Source organism: Fulmarus glacialis, unplaced genomic scaffold (assembly GCF_000690835.1).
Source record: "Fulmarus glacialis isolate BGI_N327 unplaced genomic scaffold, ASM69083v1 scaffold14208, whole genome shotgun sequence".
Classification (NCBI taxonomy): Eukaryota; Metazoa; Chordata; class Aves; order Procellariiformes; family Procellariidae; genus Fulmarus; species Fulmarus glacialis.
Window position 1 is genome coordinate 28,164 of NW_009231548.1, and position 21,471 is coordinate 49,634.

General features: G+C 38.9%; 1 protein-coding gene across 2 annotated transcripts in view; it reads left to right on the plus strand.

Annotated features, from left to right (window-relative positions):
• STRBP (spermatid perinuclear RNA binding protein) overlaps nt 1-21,471 on the plus strand; it is a 33,448-nt gene that overhangs the window by 4,694 nt on the left and 7,283 nt on the right. The window contains exons 3-13 of one of the 2 annotated variants that reach the window (XM_009584627.1): nt 2,493-2,658; nt 5,347-5,491; nt 11,088-11,179; nt 11,594-11,689; nt 12,436-12,547; nt 13,138-13,235; nt 13,717-13,828; nt 14,538-14,630; nt 15,666-15,865; nt 18,242-18,400; nt 20,535-20,669. In XM_009584627.1, the coding sequence (XP_009582922.1) occupies nt 2,493-2,658; nt 5,347-5,491; nt 11,088-11,179; nt 11,594-11,689; nt 12,436-12,547; nt 13,138-13,235; nt 13,717-13,828; nt 14,538-14,630; nt 15,666-15,865; nt 18,242-18,400; nt 20,535-20,669 (1,408 nt within the window). Of the gene's footprint in view, nt 1-2,492; nt 2,659-5,346; nt 5,492-11,084; nt 11,180-11,593; nt 11,690-12,435; nt 12,548-13,137; nt 13,236-13,716; nt 13,829-14,537; nt 14,631-15,665; nt 15,866-18,241; nt 18,401-20,534; nt 20,670-21,471 lie in introns of both variants that reach the window. The other variant, XM_009584626.1, reaches the window with a different exon arrangement.

The following is a 21,471-nucleotide window of genomic DNA, read 5'->3' on the forward strand; positions in this document are numbered from 1 at the left end:
TGTGTTACCAACACTGTTTTCAGCACAAATCCAAAACACAGCCCCATACTAGCCACTGTGAAGAAAATTAACTCTATCCCAGCCAAAACCAGTAAAATTATGTAGTTCTCTACTGAGTGAAACATCTGTTTGCTGTATGTCCCAGTCTACTCCCTGACATGGTGCCAAGTTTTGTTGTTCTAGCTGGGAGGAGCAGAAAGCATTCATGACTTGATCTGGTTTCCCAAGAGTGTTGTGGGTTCTACAGAAAATTCTTCAAGTATTAATAGTGTTTTTCCACAGGTTTCTTTCTTAACATTTAAGCTTGTCTTTGATTATCTCTAAGATAAGATTGTGGGCTTGGGGAGCTATTGAAAGAAACTGCTTGCTCTGCATAAGTTTAAATGCAGCACCACGTACTCAGAATACACCGATCCACATAGGAAATGTTCAGCAGCATGAAGACCATTATATGATAGCCTTGGAAAAGTAAATACACATTTTGATATCTGTGGCTTTCTGTGTTCCCTAATAAATATTTAACAGACACAACTCTGATCACTGGCATTTTTGTGTAAGGCCGAGCTGTGATATGTCACTTTTTTTGGTGTGAAATGTATTCAAATAGAAATAGCAAAACACTTAAAATTATGAATATTTTTACATAATTTAATGTATAAATTGGTTTAAGACAGCGTGATTGTATTGACACCAGAGAATAATGGTAGTGGATTGATAGGCTGCTTCTCCACAGATGGACAATTAAGTTTTGTCATCTTCTCAAGGAAGGTATTTAAGCTCAGTGTTTAACTGAGAACAGTCTTTCTTGATATGCAGTGTGCTGTATGTTTTGTTGGTGACTTCCTAGCATTACTGGTGACATTTTTAGCTGTCTTCTGATGTGGATAAAATAGGCGCAGAATGGATTCTTAAAAAAAAAAAAATCTTCTTTAAAAATCTAAGCCTGCAGTAAATGCTTTTGAGACAACTGGATAGCATTCCTTTCACATGCGCGTGTGCAGGATTTTTCATGCTTGTGCTCTGTTATAAATTTCAAGTACAGTTTTTGTAAACATCAGTGTATTATTTGTACATATAAAATAGTTTGTGTATTTATGCATTTGGGACAAATTATTTTACTAATCACTTTACAAGCTAAAAGGGACTTACATTTTAGAAAAATATATAATTTAAATTATCTTTATGCTAGTTACAAACCATATCTAAAGGAGTTCTGCATTTTCTCACATGTTTGCATCCAGATAATGTTAAAGTAGCATAGTTCCAGAGTGGAAGTTGAGATGATGTTTACTTTTGTAACAGTTTTTGTTAGTTTGCTTCTGGCTATTCCAAGGATAGTAAATAGTTTGAGATTGCCACTTCGTTTTCTGTGTCATTCCTTCTTTTTTTCTGTCTATTTTTTAAGCACCTGTTCCTGCCTTTCCATTTAAAATACATAGATAAAGACAATACAATTATTAGGTGAAGATACTTCTGAGTGAAGCTTAGGATCTATGTGGTGACTTTCAATCACAGTGCAACTGGTTTTTGGGTTTGGGGTTTTTTGTTTGGTTTTTTTGTTTTTTTTTTTTTAATATCCAGTCCATCCCTCTGGATGGTGAGAACAGGGATGCTGCCTTTTGGCTGAGGTGGTTTACCGCCTTTACTGATTATGTGCTTTCTGTGGGTTTTATAGCAGTGATGTGCCACTAGTGAGATGCATCGTGTGCAATAGCTGGTGTTAAACTGTCAAAGATGCACTTCTTGCATTTTTCTTGAAGTTTTTAAGCAATCCTAGTCTACTAAACTGTTTTTTGTTGCAGTCTTTCTCTCAGTACTCAAAACTAAGGTGTTCTTATGTTGCTTTGAAAGTTACGTTTACTGTGGCTCTTAAATGTTCCCCTAAACTTTAGCTGGAGAGTAAAAACTAGTAGTCAGACCTCTATTCCTGTAGGTTTCAGTGGTAAGATTTTTTTGAAGGAATTGTGCCTGGAAGACTTTTTGAAATTAGAAGCTTTCCTGAAATATCAGTTTGTAGTTTGGACTAAAACTTCAGAAGTTGGTTGTATAATTTTAAAGCTGAAGTTTGAATGTATGGATCAACTAAAAGAAACATTGGAAAAGTGTGTGGCTATGGAGTGTCATTAAAAGACAACTCAGATCACTTCTGAAAACAGGGTTTCTGTCAGAGAGCTCCTCTAGATTAATTATTCTACTCTTTTGCTAGATCTGCAGATGATGAATTTGGGCTTTTTTGAGCTTTGTGAAGCTTTGTGACTTGAGCTAGGCAACTTCTGAATTTGCGTGAATTGCAAATCAGTGCTTCAGTTAATTTTTCCATAGGAGCTACTTGCGTGAAAGGAGTCTCTGCTTTTCATTTTCTGATCAGTGATACGCCACTTTAGCACAGTCATCAGCCCCATCCATTTATCTCCTCACTGTGATAGGATAATACAAGTATTCTGAATGTGTGAAAATACCATTTTAATTACTCCAAATTGTTTCATTTCCAGGGATCAAGGTGGTCGGACGTTGTGTGGTGTTATGAGAATTGGCTTGGTTGCTAAAGGCTTACTGATAAAAGATGATATGGATCTGGAGCTGGTTCTCATGTGCAAAGAAAAACCCACAAAGACCTTGTTATGTATAGTTAAAGACAATCTCCCAGCTCAAATTCAGGTGAGTTAATTTAGGGTAGTCCTCTAACAATAGCTGATAGCACTGCACGGTGTACTTGGGTAAAGGCTGGAATTTGTTCCAGGAAAAAGACAGGTGATACAGATTAAAGAAATATACTTTGAATCTAGGATGACATCTAGAGTGTGTGACATGTTTAATGTGGTGATATGAAGTAGCTATTCACAAAATTTAACATCTTATTCCTGTTGTTGTCTAATCTCTATTTGTGATGCCAGTTTTCCTATGATGGCAGCTAACCTTTCTATTTGGTAACTAACCCAGCTGATTTTTGCTCTCTGGTCCAACCACTAACGTGAGCTAAATTGCAGTCCCAGAAATCTTCCCTGCTCAAGCATGTGAATTGGTCTGTATTGTTGTCCCCTGTCCCCCTGTCTGAACCTTAAGTTCTACATTGCAGCTGCTTTGCTTCGCTTGGGCTGTTTCAAAGTGAGAACAAGTCACTTTAGGTTGTCACTCATTTTAGCTCGTGTTAATCATGAGCTCATAATTCTTTTTATTTATGGCTATTTAATTCTGATGTTGGCATCCAGCAGGCAGCACTTACAGCTAATATTGGTCTCTTTAAAGAAACTAGGGATAATACCTTTTTGACAGAGTTCTGAGTCTGAATAATCAGTCCAGCTTCCAGACTGACATACACTGTTGCTGAGAAACTGTGCCCTAAAGTATTCCACTGCAAGTGCCTCTCTCCAAACTATGTCCAAACTTGATCTGCTTTTCTCCTGATCTGCTTTTCTGCGTTGTGTTTATTTCCACATAGACAGTATGTGTTTTACCATTCTTGACAGCTGTTTGTTCTCACTGTTCATTTGTTCACATAAAGGGCTTGTTTTAGTGAGATAATGTGCCTGCAGATGTGGACCTATCCATAGCTGAAAATGCTAAGGAACTATTGAGTAGTAAAGAGTAAATTCTACTTGTTTGAAAATGATAGGGATGTATCAAGTAGTAAAGAGTAAATTCTACTTGTTTGTAGTGAGGCATGAGATGAGAAGGGTTGAAAGTGATAAGAAAAGTTAGCATATGCTTCAAAAAAAGTGGGAACAGCAGAACAGATGTAATTAAAAGATGTGAAGACTGCAATAAATTCAAGGGACAAGTAGGTAAGATCTTATGGGGAAGCATTGTGAGGGAAAGGATTGTGGAAAACATGAGGTAAGAGGAATCTGACGCATGAAACAAGCTACAACTATCACGGGCATAAAAGACAATGAGAGGTTTTGCAGACACATCAGATACAGGAGGGAGAAGGAAGGTGTAGGCCCATTAGTGGACAAAAAGAGCAAATGAGGTACAGAGATGTTAACAGCTTCTGCTTTGCTTCTTTGAAGGCTAGTAGTGAGCAGATGCTTAAACATTTTCATCCCAACAATAAAGGAGCTGGAGGAGTGCAGACTGCAACAAGGAAGGAAGTTAGAATATATGTTAGATATGTTCTAACCGTAAGCTCTTGCTGAAACAAACTCACAAACACAAGGAATAGCTTTAGGACTCTGAACCATCTGTGGTTATCTTTGCACTTTTGGAGGTTGAGAGAGGTCCCAAAGGACTACTGAAAGACCTGCGGATACAGATTACTTGAGATAACTCTGACACAATGCACGTTAATGGAACAAATTATAAAGCAGTTTGTAATATTAATCTACAAAAGGAATCTAAGCAAGAAATAAAAAGTTTAGTGAAAACAATTTAAAAAACACTCGATTTATTGGTGTGCTGTCAAGAGAGGAAGGTCAGGTTTTCCAGTCGTTGTCAAGGATCTCTCCTAGGGCTGGTATTCATGAATGAAATGGGTGACAGTGGGGTCTTGTGTCCAGTTTCAAGTGCTGTGTGGAAAGGGAGTGAGAGAGAGACGGACACGTTGGAGAAGATCAGACGAGTGAGAATCAGCACCTAGAAAACCATGTAATTAAAATTATCTGGTTTGGAAAAAGTCAAGACCGAATGCAGGTGTAAGTTTTAAGACATTAATGGTTATTTATAAGGGGATAGTGATTCAGTATCTCACATGGCTATGAAAGGTAGGATGAGAAGTAATTGGACTGTAGCAAGGGGCAATTTTGTTGCAAAATAGGTCATCTGAATTGTATGTGTGGCTAAGAATCAGAATAGACTATTTGGAGAGGTGGTGAAATAGCTGTTGCTAGGGCATCTGAAGGGTATCTTAGGGTTGGTAAGAAATGGCCAACGTGTATTTGTCATACTTCATGGCAGGTACATGGACTAAGTGAGCTGGTGTGGCTCCTGCGCTGGAATCTGTCATCCATTTGCACTGACAATTGTGGCTGTGTTGGTCATAGTGCATATGAGAGCTTTTACATTTAGAGGCAGCATTACCAGAGAAATGTGTACTTACTAAGAACAAAAGTTGCTGGTGGTATTTTGCACGCTAGCAGCTATGAAAGTCATCTTCTGTTTTCATTTAAAAAAAAAAGTGATAATATAGTGGGGGACTACTCAGTATTCTCATTAAATTTGCTGCAGACCTTTTTTCTTAAGCATGTTACTGGGGTTTTTCTGTTTGTTTTAATGAGGGAGACATGGCCTTATTTGTTATTGCAATGTCTTGTAGACTTCTCATTAGTTAAGAGGCATATGCACATACAGAGATTCTGCAGTTTTTCAGTTGATTGGGAGATTCTTGAAATCTTTCTTGGTGACTTTCAGAAACTTACAGAAGAGAAGTATCTCGTGGAGGAGCATGTAAATGAGGCAGCTATTATTATTCGTAACACAAAGGAGCCCAAGCTAACTCTGAAGGTGATACTTACATCCCCTCTCATTCGAGATGAAGCAGAGAAGAAGGAAGGAGGTACACAGAGCGTTTTAACTTGTTTTTAAGACTGTTGTGTCTAAATGCCCTGACTGTGCAGCACAGGGTTAATTGGGAAGTAGGTTTTTAATTGTGCATCATGTACTAACTAGACTGGCTATTGCCACAATAGGTTACGTTATTTGTGCCTTAAAAAGACAACAGTCACTTAATTTTCATGTGAATATGTATAGTTTTCATTTGCAAGCAATATTGCTACAGTGTTAACTTTGACATACAATTAGATCTCAGTTCTCCTTTCTTTCAGACTTGCTAGTTAATTCTTAAGCACCCCAGCGCTGCACAGTCTTGTTTTCAAATTAAGTCAGTCAAGTGGGATTGGTTCGTAGTATCTTGAAAAATTCATAAAATTGTTTCTCTTTTTACATTAAAAAAACCTCTCCTGCAAAGCTCGCAAGTATGTCGTCCTGGCCCTCAATTTCTATTAATTAATGATACATATTGTATGTTTCTAGCTTTAAGAATTTCCTAACTGGGATACAGTTGAAGTTACAGTGCTATAATACAGCACTCTTGCTTCTGAATGGAACATTGTACCTCATGTCCTTAGAGCAAAATAGATATAGAAAACTGTAACTTAGTTTCTTTCTGTTCCTTCTCCCTAACTGCGTGATGTCCAATATAGTTATGTGCCCCTTGTTAAAGGAACGTTCACTGGTAGTATCAATGAGGTTGGAAACAAACCAAGAGAAATAGAGAAGAGCAAATGTAGCCATACTTGTTTTATTTTTAGAATCTTGTCAGTAATTTCTGCTTCCGCTTCCCAAACCTATCCCTAGAAACTTTGCCACTGGATGATGTCAGACCTTTGACCAACTGGCCACTCTCTGTCATGACAACTGAGGCAGCTGGGCCCACGTGGGCTAGGGAACTCCCTGTCGCTCTTTTCCCATTTCTAGACTTGCCACAAGTCCTTTGCTTTCTCCCTTCTCCCACATGAAATACCGACACAATGAGAAATGTTGGTCAGTTTCTCTTCATTTTTGTTTGAGGCGATGGCAGGAAGGATCCCTTTTCAAATGAAATGTAACACTTTGGCAGCAGTTGGATGCAGAAAAATCTTACAAAACAGATGAATGGCAAAGATTTCCTAATTGCAATGTCTGTTTATTCTCAAATTAGTAACCATGCTCTTTTGCAAGACCATTAAAAATAAATTGCATATTACTTCAGTTGTTTTTCAATTTCCCGTAAGATGCTGAGATCAGCCCTGTAGTTGTTGCAGCTGATACATGTTTGTGAGAAAGAGCACAAAGTGCAGAACAAATTTTAATGGTAAAGGATTTGTAAGATTCTCACAAGGGGATACAGTTTTGCACAAAGGCTTCTGTCCAAGTATTTTCTTGCAAAAAGTGACGCTGTTGTGGCAGTAAACTCTTTGAGTTCATCTCAAACTGAATGAGGATTTGAATTTTTATGCTTTCCTATATTTAAAATGTAGGTGTTCTATTTTGTTTTCAGTATCTTAAAATATTTTCAAATTTCTGTACTAATTTTTTTAAAAATTTAAAATGGTTTTACTACCTCTGAGTGGTGTTACGCTATCATTTCTGAACAGCTGGCGAGGATAGTTAATAGGGTAATGGATCTTGTTTTAAAGCCCAAGTTCTTTGACACTGATTCATCACAAGTGAACAGAGATATTTATCATATTCCTTTTCAAAGGTATGTGAAGCATTATGCAGATGTCACTAAGTAAATTGAAAGGCGGGAGGGATACTTTTTTCCCATAATATTTCCAACCATATTTAGGTCACTTTCACTTAGATTCAGACCAAAAAAGTTTCATATCCAATATCAAGGGAAAATACTCAGAGACAGTCCACAGAAAATGCCTTGATCACCTAAGAAAGTACTGCCATATTTTTTCAATACTCCTTAATAATGCCAACCAAAATTAAATATACTTTCCATGCAGTTTTAAAAACTGTTTTGAGTTTATTCTGTACACTCCTTTGAATGAAGGAGCTCAAAATGCTTGTCAACTTGCCTTTCATCTTACGTGTAAGATAGGCCAGTGGGTTCCGGGCGCTGCCGCTGGTTTGCCCTGGATCCACTGGCCCCAGAGCCGCTCCTGCGGAGCAGAGGCTGCGCGAAACTGACCAAGGTTTCGGCGTTCGGTGTGATTAGCACTAATCGGTCCTCTAACCAAACTGGCAAGGTTAGGCGCAACAGACCTCGTTATCAGTGCTCCCATTTGTTCTGTAGGAATGCTGTGTGTGCCTTCATGCCCTGATGTCAGAATGTATCGAAAAACATTCCTGGATTTCTCTTCAGTCCCCACCTCTTTGGAAAAGTGTTCATGTTTAAGATGTGGTGTTTGTCCTATTTGTTTTTGCTGCTTGTTAGCAAAAATAAATATTGGACCAGTGTGTGTGCGCATTTCAGTGTTTCTCACAAATGGCTATCCATAAAGCTCTGCTTTCTCATGTCGAGTTGAGAAGTCAAGCATCTAAAATTCCTGCATTTTGCATTAGTTTAAATTTTAAACTTCTTAAGAAACTGAATTTTTAGTCATAGCATCAAATATAAATTGGGCTTTCCAGACCAGAACCTTGTAGCTTGCAAATCAGTTGTTGCTACTGAGCATACAGTAACAATAAGCTTATGTAATAATAAACAAGTTCATTTACCAAAGCGGGGCTGAAATCAACCTTGCTCCTTGAGCAACTCCTGCATAAACAGTCTGCCTCTGCTGCTGCCCTTGCTGGGCAGGCGCAGCCAGTGATGCTCCAAAGGTGCCAGGTGCCTTTGAAGGGGCAATGAGCCACAGACTTACCTGGCCTCTGTGGAGAAGACAACGCTCCTCATATGGCTGGCTGCAAATGAATGAAGTTGGCAGCTACTGTGTGGAGAGAATACATGCAGCAAGTGGGGAGAGAAGTACTGAAGGATTGGTCTGTGTTGCATAGTGTGAGCTAATGTCAGGGCTTTACTATTAACTGTTGATTAAACTCCTTGTATCATTGCCCTTGTTAAAACCACAAGAGAAAAAGTAAAGCTTTGCAATCACACTTGAAAATTTTGATTGGGTCTCACTTTCCTGACTGGCAGAGCATGAAGAAACATGCCATTCTCCTGAGGGTGTCGAAAGGGAGCCTGCTGCAAGCCGCTCGCCCTCTTCACTGCCTGTTCTCTTCATCTTTCTGTTTAATAGAATCTTGCACCCAAAAGTTGGCTGACTGCAACATCTGTGAAAGGTTCTCAGGACACTGAGTACTGAATTTGCAATTGGCAAAATTCTCCAAGGTATTTGTAATTTACACCTTTGGAAATAGCCTTAATCCTGTAGGAAAAAGTATGATTCTAATTTGTTGAAACAAATTAAATCTTACAAGGTTTTTATTCGCCTGAATGGCAGATGCCACGTATTCTGTTTATGTTTTGTAGTTTAAAGGAAAAATTAATTTACTTTGTCAATGGTTGCAACACACTTCAGCAAAGCCTTGAACAATACTAAGCAAAAGTCCCTAGGCATTTAAAGATCCAGTTCATTGCAAAAAATTAATGATTTTGCAATCAGTCACCTTTGCCATTTCTAACGTTTTAAAATAAGATTCTGATCATTCATTGACAGTAGTTGTTTTATACAATACATGAGCTTTAAGCAGATGTTTATATTGTCCACAATAAAGTTTTCTTACAGAACTACATAGACAAACATTTAGTAATTGTGTGCCATAAAACATTACTCCTGAAAATAACAAAACTGCAAAGGAAATTTAGTAGCAAATCTTGTGTTCCAAAGCGACCTTTTGTGCTCATAGAAATCCAATGCTCTGAGACTTTGCAGCTTTTATTTGGAAAACAGGCAAGAGGAGTGATTAATCCCAATATTGTAATACTGTTGATGAGGGCAATAAGAAACAATGCAAATATCTGCTGCGAAGTTCATTGGGGTTAGAAAATAAGCTTATAGCACTTAAGTCGTCTGCTGACAGCAGAGCCAGCAGGTGCGAACTGCAACTATGAACTGTCAGACAAGATACCTGGTTCTGTTCAGTTTTACACTGTTTTTTTTGTTTGGGTTTTTTTTTTTTGGCTTTGGGCTCTTTTATCCATCATAACATAATGTGCTTTTACCAGAGTAACCTTCCCATTGAATGGCATAGGAGGTGAAGCAACTTTAGCATTAAAGATGCAATTGCACATGCAACCAATACTATCCAAAGTAACCCATAAAAATGTACTTTGAGATGTTATTAATAAATTGTACTACAAACTGATGGTACTTTTTTCTCCTAAATTGTCCTCATATTTTAAGTGTCTTGCTGGATTTTGCTTATCTAGCATAGTCTTCAATTTGGAATGGATATTGTATTTCATTCAGACCTGCATAGGTCTCTCAAGACCTGGAGAATTGACCATTATGAATAATGAAAAGACTATATTTCCAAATTATTTATTTGAAATAAAGAATAATGGTGTATTCATAGAAAAATAACATATTCAAGGTTTTAGTTGAGCCATGGATTCATTTAGTTCTTCCAATATCTTCTCATGTCAGCTAAAAACTAAAATCTTTTTAACTTGATTTCACAGATATGCAAAATCTGTCATTTGTACAGGGTTTCCAGAGAATCTGGATGCTAATAACTCCATAGGATTTAGAGAGAAAGAAAAAAAAAAAAAAAAAAATTAGGGAAGAAAAGACTGATGCATAATGTCCCTCAATATAGAATCAGATGTGACTGCTAAAAGCAGTTTGTTGCATGCTGGATAAAAAAAGAGAAAGGGAAAAAAAAAGAAGGGGAAAAAAAAAAAAAAGGAACAAAGTGTAAACCTGCACAGAGGATATCAGTGTCTTGTCTCTCAAATCCTTCTTTGAATTTCCTCTCTTGATTTCAGTTGCTGTTGGGAAGAGAAGATGTTTACAAGAGGGGACTACCTCTCTAATATGTTAATAATCCAGAAGTTACCAAGCTTACTCACTTCTTTCATATGTTCTGGTTATATGAAAGACTAATCAAACTGTAAAATTTCTTACTAGCATTTCTTGTATATTTCTTTCATTGAATTATATTGGCTAGTACTGTTCATGCAATAATGTTTCAAATATATTCAATGTTTTTCTGTGGAATTCTCAAAAATTGCATGGACATAACTTCACTTTCTACCTATTACAATTTTTTTTTATACCCCCTCAATAATATCATCTTCTTGTCAAAAGAAGCTTGTCTCTTTGAAATTGTGTACCACTTTTGTGGAATAAAAGTCACAAAGAAGGGAAAGAAGAGGGAAAAAAAGCCCAATACAACCCACAAAAAAAAAAAAAGTGCTATATAGCTATTTTCTGCCTTGAAATGTGTTCTACATTTTTAATAAGATCCCAGATTGTCTGTAGCAGTGGCCATCTTTATTATTACTATTATTTTACAAGAAGTGAATGCCTTTGCTTCTGTTGCACACGTGCACATTTACTACCTTAAATGGCTTGTTTAAATTAAATAACACAGTGCACTTAAATTCTGGGAGTCTTATTATCTCATTGAGATGCTGCCGCTCTTTTTGTATTGTGACAGAAACCCCTTGGTCAAATTGTATCTGTCTCTTTTTATCCCATTTTTACCAGTAGATAATGTTGCGATGAAAGATCCTCCGGACTTATTGGACAGGCAGAAATGCCTGGAGGCCTTGGCGTCTCTGCGGCACGCCAAATGGTTTCAGGTTGGCTATTTGTTCTTACCTTGTTGTTATTGTAGCCTTACGAGGTTTAATTTGAGACAGTTTTAATTTTAATGCCTCTTTAATTTCTGACTAGTCCCTAACAGAGCAAAGGTCTAGAATTCCGAATTCAGTGCTGTACTGTGCGAGGGCAAATGTGACAGGTAGACAGCCAACTGGTCTAGAGTTGTCATGAGGCTACAAAAGCAATCTTGACATTTTGCTTCCTTTTTTATATGTGTCTCTAAATTGAAGCATTTTACTTTTATATAACTGTTTTTATTTTGCATGAAGCTGATTAAGTATTAAGTAATAATAATTAAAAAATCTATCCCAGGACTCTGTGCATTTAAAAAGAAAAGCAAAATTGAAGGCCAGGCTTTTGCAGGTATATTGGAATCATTTTGTTTGTTTTAGGCCAGGGCAAATGGACTAAAATCATGTGTAATTGTCCTTCGTATTCTGCGGGATTTGTGCAACAGAGTCCCCACATGGGCACCACTGAAAGGATGGGTAAGTACAGAAAGAGTTGAAGGCCATCAAGGTCAGGTCTCGGATCTCCTGAGAATTGTAGCAGTTGGATTGGAGAAGACAGTGCATTGTATAAAACGCCTCCTTAAACCCCCCTTCCTTCTACTCCCCACTAACTGTTACCTGTGTAGAAAAGTGCTTGTAGGAAGAAAAGAAAACACGAGTATTTGTTCAGTTGGTAAGATGTGCAGATACCATGGAAAGAGACGTAATGTTGTGGGCCTTGCATATCCTCAAGAATTTGCATTAGAATCCCACTTGTTGCCTCCAAGTTTAGCTTTTCAAAAATACCCTGCTACCATGACAGTGCTGCTCCTACCAGAGGATATAATTTCATGTTAGCAGGTTTGGGGAGGGACAAAAGCTCAGCAAATCCAGAGAGGAACACTTTGTAGGTCAGTGGAGGCAGTGTTTTCTCTCATGTAGAACTGATAACCCTTTGAGAGGAGGAGAATATTCATGTGACTTGGTGTTAGAAGGCTCCTCCTTTTAGACTTGCTGGGTACTTAATGGAGAGCAGTTGGTTTCCTCAAAAGATGACTCAGAGCAGGGAACAAATACACGTGCCATGAACTGTCCTCTGGGATGGATGTCTCTGTCAGTTAGACCCATAGTGGATTAAAAATTAAGTAGGCTGATGTGAATGTTCTTCCCCTCTATCCCTCCATATTTAACTGCAGTTACAGTTACCCTTGTGTCCATACTAATCGTAATTTAATGTCTTCTAGCCACTCGAGCTTATATGTGAAAAATCTATAGGTACTTGTAATAGACCTTTAGGCGCTGGGGAAGCATTGCGACGAGTGATGGAGTGTTTGGCATCTGGAATTCTGCTTCCCGGTAAGGGGCCAAATTAACTTCAGGATCAGACAGCCTTAATGTTTTGCTGTTGCTGTATGATTAGATGAAAAATGCGTGCCTTGAACTCCTAATCTGCAGTGGAGCTAAATGAATGGTTTCTTGTTTAAAATGAAAAGAGGGGGGAAAAAAAAAAGGAAGTTGCATGGGTTTGAATGAGTACTTCCAATGCAGTAGAAGTTAATGGGGAATGTTAGGTTTGTTTATAAATTAACCCCTATCTCATTAAGGGGTTGCAAACAAATAAATAGACCTTAGTGACTGTCTGTTTTCTATAGATTTATCGAAATCTACATATCTATCTAAAATTTTTTTTTTTTTTAAACCTACTGCTTTTAGTTCACGCTATTACACATGTGCAATTTAACCCTAATAAGTTCTGTGGCTGTTGCTGCATGGGAGTAAAATCTTGGGGGTAGCTTGCTTTGTATGATGTTTGAATCCCTTACTGGAGAAGGTGAGCTTCCCACTCTGGTGAAGACTGAGACTAGCTGTTGAATATCCATCAGTCCCCATTTTCATACTGCTTCTTGTTTACTCTCAATAATCTGCTTTGCTTCTTTCCCTCCTAGGAGGCCCTGGTCTACATGACCCCTGTGAACGGGAGCCAACAGATGCTTTGTCTTATATGACAGTTCAGCAAAAAGAAGCCATTACGCACAGTGCTCAGGTAGAAAACTCATACGTCTGATGAGCTAGATATTATAACAGTGAAGATTTCAGCTCATTAATACAATTTATTTTCTGCCAGGGTAGCTTATTTTAATGGCAGTCCTGACGGTTCTTCAGGTGCGCTACCCTGGAGAAATTAAATGATAGTTCATGAGTGCTAGAGTTAAATGTGTATGAAATCTAATCCTTGCAAAAGGCAGTCTAATGTCTGTGCACCACTTGCATCCCACCTCAAGTGCATATGGCACAGAGCCCTTGAGTAGGCTCCCTGTCAATGTGCACTGCACTTTGTATTACAGAAATTAATGAGTTTAAATGTTTAGACATTAGTATTTTCTATAGCTATCATAGAAGATAGCTGTAGAAGCTGTCTTCTCATAGAAGAAGTGGTTTTGTGTCTACAAACTAATTTAGGAACTTAGACAACCAAGGTAAAGTAGTGCTGTGATGTAACTTACGTTTCTACTGTCACATTATAGCATGCCCTCAGATTATCAGCCTTTGGTCAGATCTATAAGGTTTTGGAAATGGATCCCCTCCCATCAAATAAGTCATTTCAGAAATATTCCTGGTCAGTAACTGACAAAGAAGGTAGGTATTGTTTGCTCCAAAAATCACTAATTGGGCAGTAAACTAGGGGTTAATTTAGAATGGGTGAAATTCCTGAATTATACACTGTGAATGCAAGGTAAAGGCTTTTCTTTGTGTTAAATGTGTGGGTTTGTTTTTTAAATATTTCATTGTTAGGAGAAAATCTGGAAGTTCTATTCTCTAGAAGTACCAACAGAGGAGCAGCAGTACAGCTAGAATATAGCCGATTATTTTCTTTAAGTAAAGTCCTTTGGGGTCTGAAGAGTGAAAGTAGTGTTTATGATTCTTATGCTGGGGAAGGAGAGACTGTAGACTGGTCAAACAGCATATAACGAGTGTCCATAATAAGAATTACTCAAGAATTCTTCCTAGAAAACGATATACATCTAATAAAAATAAATTTCCATGTATATTTTTTGAAGAACAATACTATTAGAGTTCTTGCCTTAGACTAACTGTAAAAAACCAACACTACAGAATTAAACTACTTATATCACACATGATATTGGAAACAGACATCTTACGTGGCCTGGTTCAGTGAGCAATAAGCTAATACTGGCTTATGTGTAGCAATAAGAAAGCTTTGATTGATGGTTGAGTTCTTTTCATTATAAACATGCAAGGAACAGTATGGGACTAATCAGACTCCTGCTGTGGAATTTTGTTTTTCTAATAGCATGTCCATATTACAAGGAAATTTATACCCTAGGTACAGGCTCATCTGCTCTTAAGAGACCATTCGAAGATAGTGTCGGGGATGATAAAGATCCAAATAAAAAGATGAAGCGTAATCTGAGGAAAAGTAAGTGCAACACTTCTCCATTCTGTTTTCAAAGATCTATTGTATAGTGGGAGCTGGTTTAAAAGCTTCTCTGTGTTGATGTGGAATAACGTGAAAAAGTCTTTGGAACAAAAAATGTTGTCGTTATCACCCCACATTCGGAATGTCAAACACATCTCTTATTGTGCATCTGAATTTCCCCTGACATGTTTTACTAACTGAATGATTTGCATTTTTAAATGGGATTTCCCATCAAGTTACAGTAAAATTTAAGTTGCCCAAGCAGCTGAGGTTTTGTTTTTTTTTTTAATAACGTCCCTCTACTGTGGTGGGTTTTTTTTGGTTGGTTGTTCCCACCCCCCACCTCCCCTCAAAATACTGCAGTGACTTTGCTGTGTGAAGATTTGCCTTTCTGCATCCTTCCCCTTCTTGAGCTAGTTGTTGGTCTCTCAAGACCTCCCACAACAAAAATAAAATGCTTAATATACAAAAAATATGTGCACAGACTAGAAGTCTCTCAGCATTGCTGGGATCCCGTCAGTTCTGGGGGCTATTTTCATTGTGCTACTTCGGTGCCAGTTCTAGATCTGGTTCCTCGCTAGTTATAAAACTTGTTACTCCTTTTATAGCAATGCTTAATCTACAAAACGTTGGCATTGCATATGTGCACAGACTAGAAGTCTCTCAGCATTGCTGGGATCCAGTCAGTTCTGGGGGCTATTTTCATTGTGCTACTTCGGTGCCAGTTCTGGATCTGGTTCCTCGCTAGTTATAAAACTTGTTACTCCTTTTATAGCAGCCAGGAAGAATATAGCTAGCTGCAAAAGAGTTGTGTTAACAATATAAAAAAATGGGTAATTATAGTTGTTACCCAAAAGTAGAATGGCTTATTAAAGACTTAAGTGTTATGGCTATCCTTAACCTCTGAGAGGCTGACGGGTTGTTTTGCTCCTTTATACAGACAGAGGCACTGAAATGCAAACTGTTTCATTTTTCTGTTCATCTTGTTTTGTTCATTTTCCCTTCCCCCTCCCCCTTTCTACTATCTTGTACTAGTACTAGATAGTAAAGCAATAGATCTCATGAATGCTCTGATGAGGCTGAACCAAATCAGGCCAGGGCTTCAGTATAAGCTGCTGTCACAGTCTGGTCCAGTCCATGCCCCAGTCTTCACAATGTCTGTAGATGTTGATGGTACAACATATGAAGCATCAGGACCTTCTAAGAAAACAGCCAAGCTCCATGTGGCAGTGAAGGTAAGGCAGCCTGAAGTAATCTGCTTACCCCAGATCTTGGAACATAGACTATGAAATATGGTTAGAACTAGTAATACGCAACCTCAAAATTAAAAAAATCTGGATGAAGCTGAGCTACTACCTATATACTCTAAACACAGCTGGGCATGGCTCAAAGAGCATGAGGGAGGGGAGGGAGAACTTCCCAGGGCTCTGCAGGTCAGCTCATTTGACAATGGATTGAACATGGTGTTTAAGTTCTGGACTGGAGGGGTTCAGTTTTGTTCTGTTCTACTCCTTCCTCCTATTGGTTTGAAAATGGCATGTTGGTGGCTCCCTCTTTCTCCCCTTTCTTCTCTGTGTCCATTCCTGGGTTGTGAGCTCCTGGTAACACGGAGCTGTTTCCTGTCTTCAGTGTCTGAAGAGTACCTTTGAGTGCTGGGATAAACGATGTACATAAATGATTGGTCTCCAGTTAATTTTTCAGTAAGAGACTAGTATCATTCAGGTACTAGTCAACCTACTGTTGCTCCTTGTAGGTGCTCTACACGACAGAGCTTAGATCTGTCAAGCAGTGGAATGCCAAACATGAACATCCTCGTTGTGCTGCATGAGGACAGTTCAGACCGCTAGCAGAGCGAGCCTGCTGGCTTTCTGGGAAGAAACTAAAGTTTCCTACAGACAATTCATGTGAAAGAGAACCTCTTCTAATAGAACTGCACTTACGATAGGAACAAGCCCAGCTGTCATTCTGTGCTTCATTTTGTTTTGAACAAGAATTTTCTTTTTAGAAGCTTCATCTGGCAACTTTCTGCTTTCCTTTTATTTCAGTTTTGAAAATCCCATTGTCCCATGTGCTTTCAAGTTCAAAGTGTCCAGAAGTATCTGAGGGAATGTGTTGTTCCTCCAGGAAAAGCAGCTCTCTGCATGTGTGTTCTTCCAGACCTTCTGTCTCATTCTTTTATTTTGCCTCCCTTCCTGCAGTTGTTTTTTTTAAAAAAAAAAAAAACCACAAAAAAAAACCCACAAAAAAATCCCCCCAAAAACCCCAAACTTGCTCTGAAAAGCTGTGACTTCTGTGCCCTTGAACTTCTCTGCGTCAGCCAGATCTGCGCGGTTGCCTACCCAGCTCTGTTTTCTCAAAATTTACACATATACAAATCCTGGGCTACACTTCAAAACATCCATGATTCAAGCCAAGAGGAAATGGGTGGTGTGGTAGAGGCTAGCTTTTTTTTTCCCCCCTTTTTTTTTTTTCCTAGCAGATCCGGGCCGTGCCTTCCCAGACTTATAAGGGGGAATAATGTGACCATTTCAGTTGCTAGATCTGGCCTTTTAAAATTTAGAAGCCCTGAAAATGCAACCAAGTGTACCACGATTGTATGGGAGCTGAGCCTGGAGTTACCCATGCAGTTCTCAATTCAGTGTTGGAACATAGTGATATTTGCAACTTTGTTCTTGGGACTAAATTTTCAGTGGAGCTTCAGGTTCTTTTCAGATTCTTTTGGGCCTGTGCCTGGTACCTCCGTACAACTAGGTTAGGTAGCTGGTTAAAGGAGAGGCTGGCCTTACCTAGTGGAGGGTGTTTTTGAAGGAACTGATGAATAGTACCTTAATCAGTAAAATTTCATTTGCTATATAGCTGCTGGTTGTAAGCAGCATGGAGGAAGCTTGGAGGTTGTGACGTGGTTCACTAAGAGGTAGGCTTACTGCGACAGTTCTTTACTCTGCTAGCTGGGCATTCCTTCACCTCACATCTCGGTTCAGGAATTTGCTCCCTGTACAACCTGCTTTGGAAGCATCTACCCTCTGGTGTTCCTGAAAAATGCAAGCAAGGGAGGTGTTATCAGTCCTTTAGCTTCAGGGACACGTTTTGTGTACTACTTGGGTACCTACCAGCTGTCGCCTGCGGTTTCCTAGGAAACTCCAGAAGTACCGTCTTGTAGAAGTACAATGCTTTAATTCTCGTAAGACTGTTTGTCTTGTTTGCCCTACAGTCAATCTCTTGATCTGTCCATATACACAGAGAAGAGAGGGAAAATGGTGTGCAAAACAATCTCCTTATCATACTGTTAGGCAGTGTCATGCAGTGGATGCACTTCCGAATTTTAATCTATTATTTTACAAGGAATTCTCGAGATGATGAATGATGCTCATGAGTAATTGCTACCTTTGAGACTAAAATTCTCTTTGTGTTGATTCCACTTCTGGAAGCCTGGAACTATTTTCCCCATTGCTATTGTGTTTTTCTCCATTTCAACACAGGAGAAAATGTATTTCTAAGCAATCTGCCTTTATTAAGTGTATGGTAGACATTCTTTTGTGTTGTGATCAGCTTTGTATTTGTTTCTGTACTGCTACCTATTTTACAGTTCATTTCATGTGGCTTTGTTGTAGGTTTTACAAGCAATGGGGTATCCAACTGGTTTCGATGCAGATGTGGAGTGCATGAGTTCTGATGAAAAATCAGATACTGAAGGTAAAAATGAAACAATGTCTTCAATCTCAAGCAATAATACTGGAAATTCCACAGCTGACACCTCCGCTACCCTAGAGGTGAGTATTGCATTCAAAAGTACAAGTGATGGAGAGATGTTGGTTTTGATTCCCCGCCCCCCCCCTTCTCCAAGAAGAGAATGGCGTTTTAGTTAGGGTGGTGGATGAGGAATTAAGAGAGAGTTTCCAGTCTCAGATCTGCAATAGGCTTTGTGTCACTGGACAAATAACTGATCTTTGTGCCTCCTCTCCTCAAGTTTAAGATGGGGTAGCCATCTTGTCCTTATAAGACCATAAACTCTGAGACAGGTGTTGTCTCTTCTAGTTAGCTTATGTATGGTCTTATGATTGGGACACCTCCATCTTGTTTGGTGCCTTTGGGCTCTAGTAATGCAAATTTCACGATTTCTGTTTTGTAATAGTGGGTTTGTCAAAAAGGTAGACTTAGACAATATTTTAAACTGATACACATGAAGACCGATGAAAATATAAAAATTCGTTAGATGTTAAGAAATTTAAAACTTTATACCTCTATGCATATTGAATGGACTAGAAAATGCTGCGTTGAAAATGCTCCAGTTTCAATATAGTATACTTTAACTTTGCCACTTGTAGCTGAAGTCAGGTGCTACAAGGAGCACACTGTGCTTGTTTTCTCACTGAAGTTGTGGGAAATAGAGTATTCCTCAAAGGACAAAATTCCAGTAACTTTAGTAACTTCAGCTGAATGTTCCCAGGAATCAAGCTATGATGGATCTGTAGTACATTGATTGGATATTTTCTCAAAGTATTTCTGGTATTTGTTTCTTTTCACCATTGAGAAACCAGGAGATTTTAAACTCATGCTTAGATGTCTTCCCCTTCACCCTTCTCTTCCTGATTTCCTTGACCAGTGTTCATAATTGCCACGAGGGATTTTAGAGAAGCATCCTGCATAAAGACTGAGTAAAGCTTTAATTTGTGTATTTGTTTGTCTGCCTGGTAGCCCTGCGGCAAGCTCTCTGGGGGCTGTATTGATAAACCATTGTAGATCCCTGCTTTCTTGTTCATTATAATGCTTTTTTCACAGGACTATGGGGGGCTTGTGCTGTAAATATAAGTAATTGTTCTGTTCTTTGAATACTTGTCAAGATGTTAAAACATGAATTTCTTCAGTTGGAAGCCACTTAATTTCCGGACTTAATTTCTGAGTGTGTAATCACGGACAACTCAATTCACATATGTATTTCCAGGGAAAGAAAATGGGTCAGCAAACCGACCTGTTAATTTTCCTTTAAAATTTATTATATTTTATCACAAAAGTGGGCAATATTTTAAGATGACCAAGATATTTCCCAAGCTGCATGACTTTGGGTTTCCACGTTTACACTTTTGAGATACTTTACTTTCAAAGGGCAGGTCCTGGTACTAGGACTCCTGATCTTTATCCAAAATAAGAAGTTGCTTTGGAAAACATTGTTTTGATCCCTCAATCATCTTTTTCTTCATTAGTGAGTAGTCATTTGTATCTGTAGCTGAGTGCACTCTAATGCAGGCTGATATGCTGGTGCACTGAGATCTCAGCTTTACGTTCCTTGCTTTCCAAACAGTTACAGGTATTTCTGCTGAAACATGTGACCCGGGATATGAGACTTCTTCAGTCAGAGCTCAGTAGTGCCAGGACGTAATTAGATCGAGCAGCAGAGATGTGTGCAAGGTTGGGAAGGCTAATTTCTCCTTCCAGTGATAAAACCTTTGATTTCAGGGAACTTGACACCATGGCCTCAGCTTCAGCTTTGGATACCCTCAGGGTTGAAATTCCAAGTGCAGCTGGTGTAACATTCGGTTTGTATAGACACCAGACTAGGCCACGAGCAAAGTAGCTCTCGCCAACAGAAATAGAGGGTGTGACTTCTCTTACAGTATTGTTTGTCGCCCTGCCGTTCTTTAGAGAAGAGACTTTCCATCGGCTGTTCTAGCGCAGCATGTTACACTGAAGCCAAGGCAGTGTTATCTTTGATACAGGTCTGTTCCTGGGAAGCCTGCCGAGGCCTACATGTTGGGAAGAACACACTATTGCAGAGGCTTGACAGTGATAATGCTGGAATTCTCCAAGTGGCTGGCCACGTGGCACTGTAAGCCACAATGCTGTAGATGTTTTGCCTGCCTTTGGAAGAGATAAAGGCTCTAATGCAACACCATAATGTCTCTCTAGGTAAGAACTCAGGGTCCTATACTCACAGCAAGTGGCAAAAACCCGGTGATGGAGCTCAATGAAAAAAGAAGAGGTCTGAAGTATGAGCTCATCTCTGAGACAGGTGGAAGCCATGACAAGCGCTTTGTGATGGAGGTGAGTGAACCGGAATTACAGAGTTGGTAGGTGGTTTTATTAACGGTCTTTGGAGTTTCTTGCCGCTACAGTTCAGATTTTTTGTATTTTGCTTTTTGCAATGCACATCTGTGGTGATGATATTTTCAGGTTTTTGTATCTCTTACTGCTTCTGTGATGATTAGACTGGGGAAAGGCATGTCTTTTACGCTTTAGAAAAATACAATGAGAATTAAAACTGGATTCTGACAGCCCCAAATTACATCATGTCTTGACATGAGGAGGGAAGTAGAAGATCCACAGCTTGACAAAAATATCTGATGTGCAAATTTTGCAAACACACTTGGCAACCCCATGTCAGTGACCTGATTTGAATCTCCTGCTTTTGCCAGCTTACCGGGGTATTTGGAAAGACTGTAGCAGAGGATAAACTCGTTTGATTTCTTTAGCTACTTGTGCTGTCTCTGAAGTAGCACTGGGCTTTAAAGTGATATGAGGTAGCATCCCAGTTAAAGCCGTGTATGTATAGTGTAGGCAAAGATGTTGGTATATAAGGCATTGATAAAGATGCGGGGAGCCTCAAATGATTCCTAAAACCCCCTGTTTCCTAGCAGTGTCATTCATGTGTTGAGAAGCTCAAGTACATTGGCTAAATTCAGTATCAAATAGATATACTGGTCCTCTTTGAATTGCACTTGTAGTTTCCAGATTTCTGCAATAATATCTGCAATATAATGGATCACAGGATCACTTAGGTATTCTTTATCAGCTTCATAATCTAGAAGCAATAGAAATTTGTCACATAAAACACTGAGCATTTTTT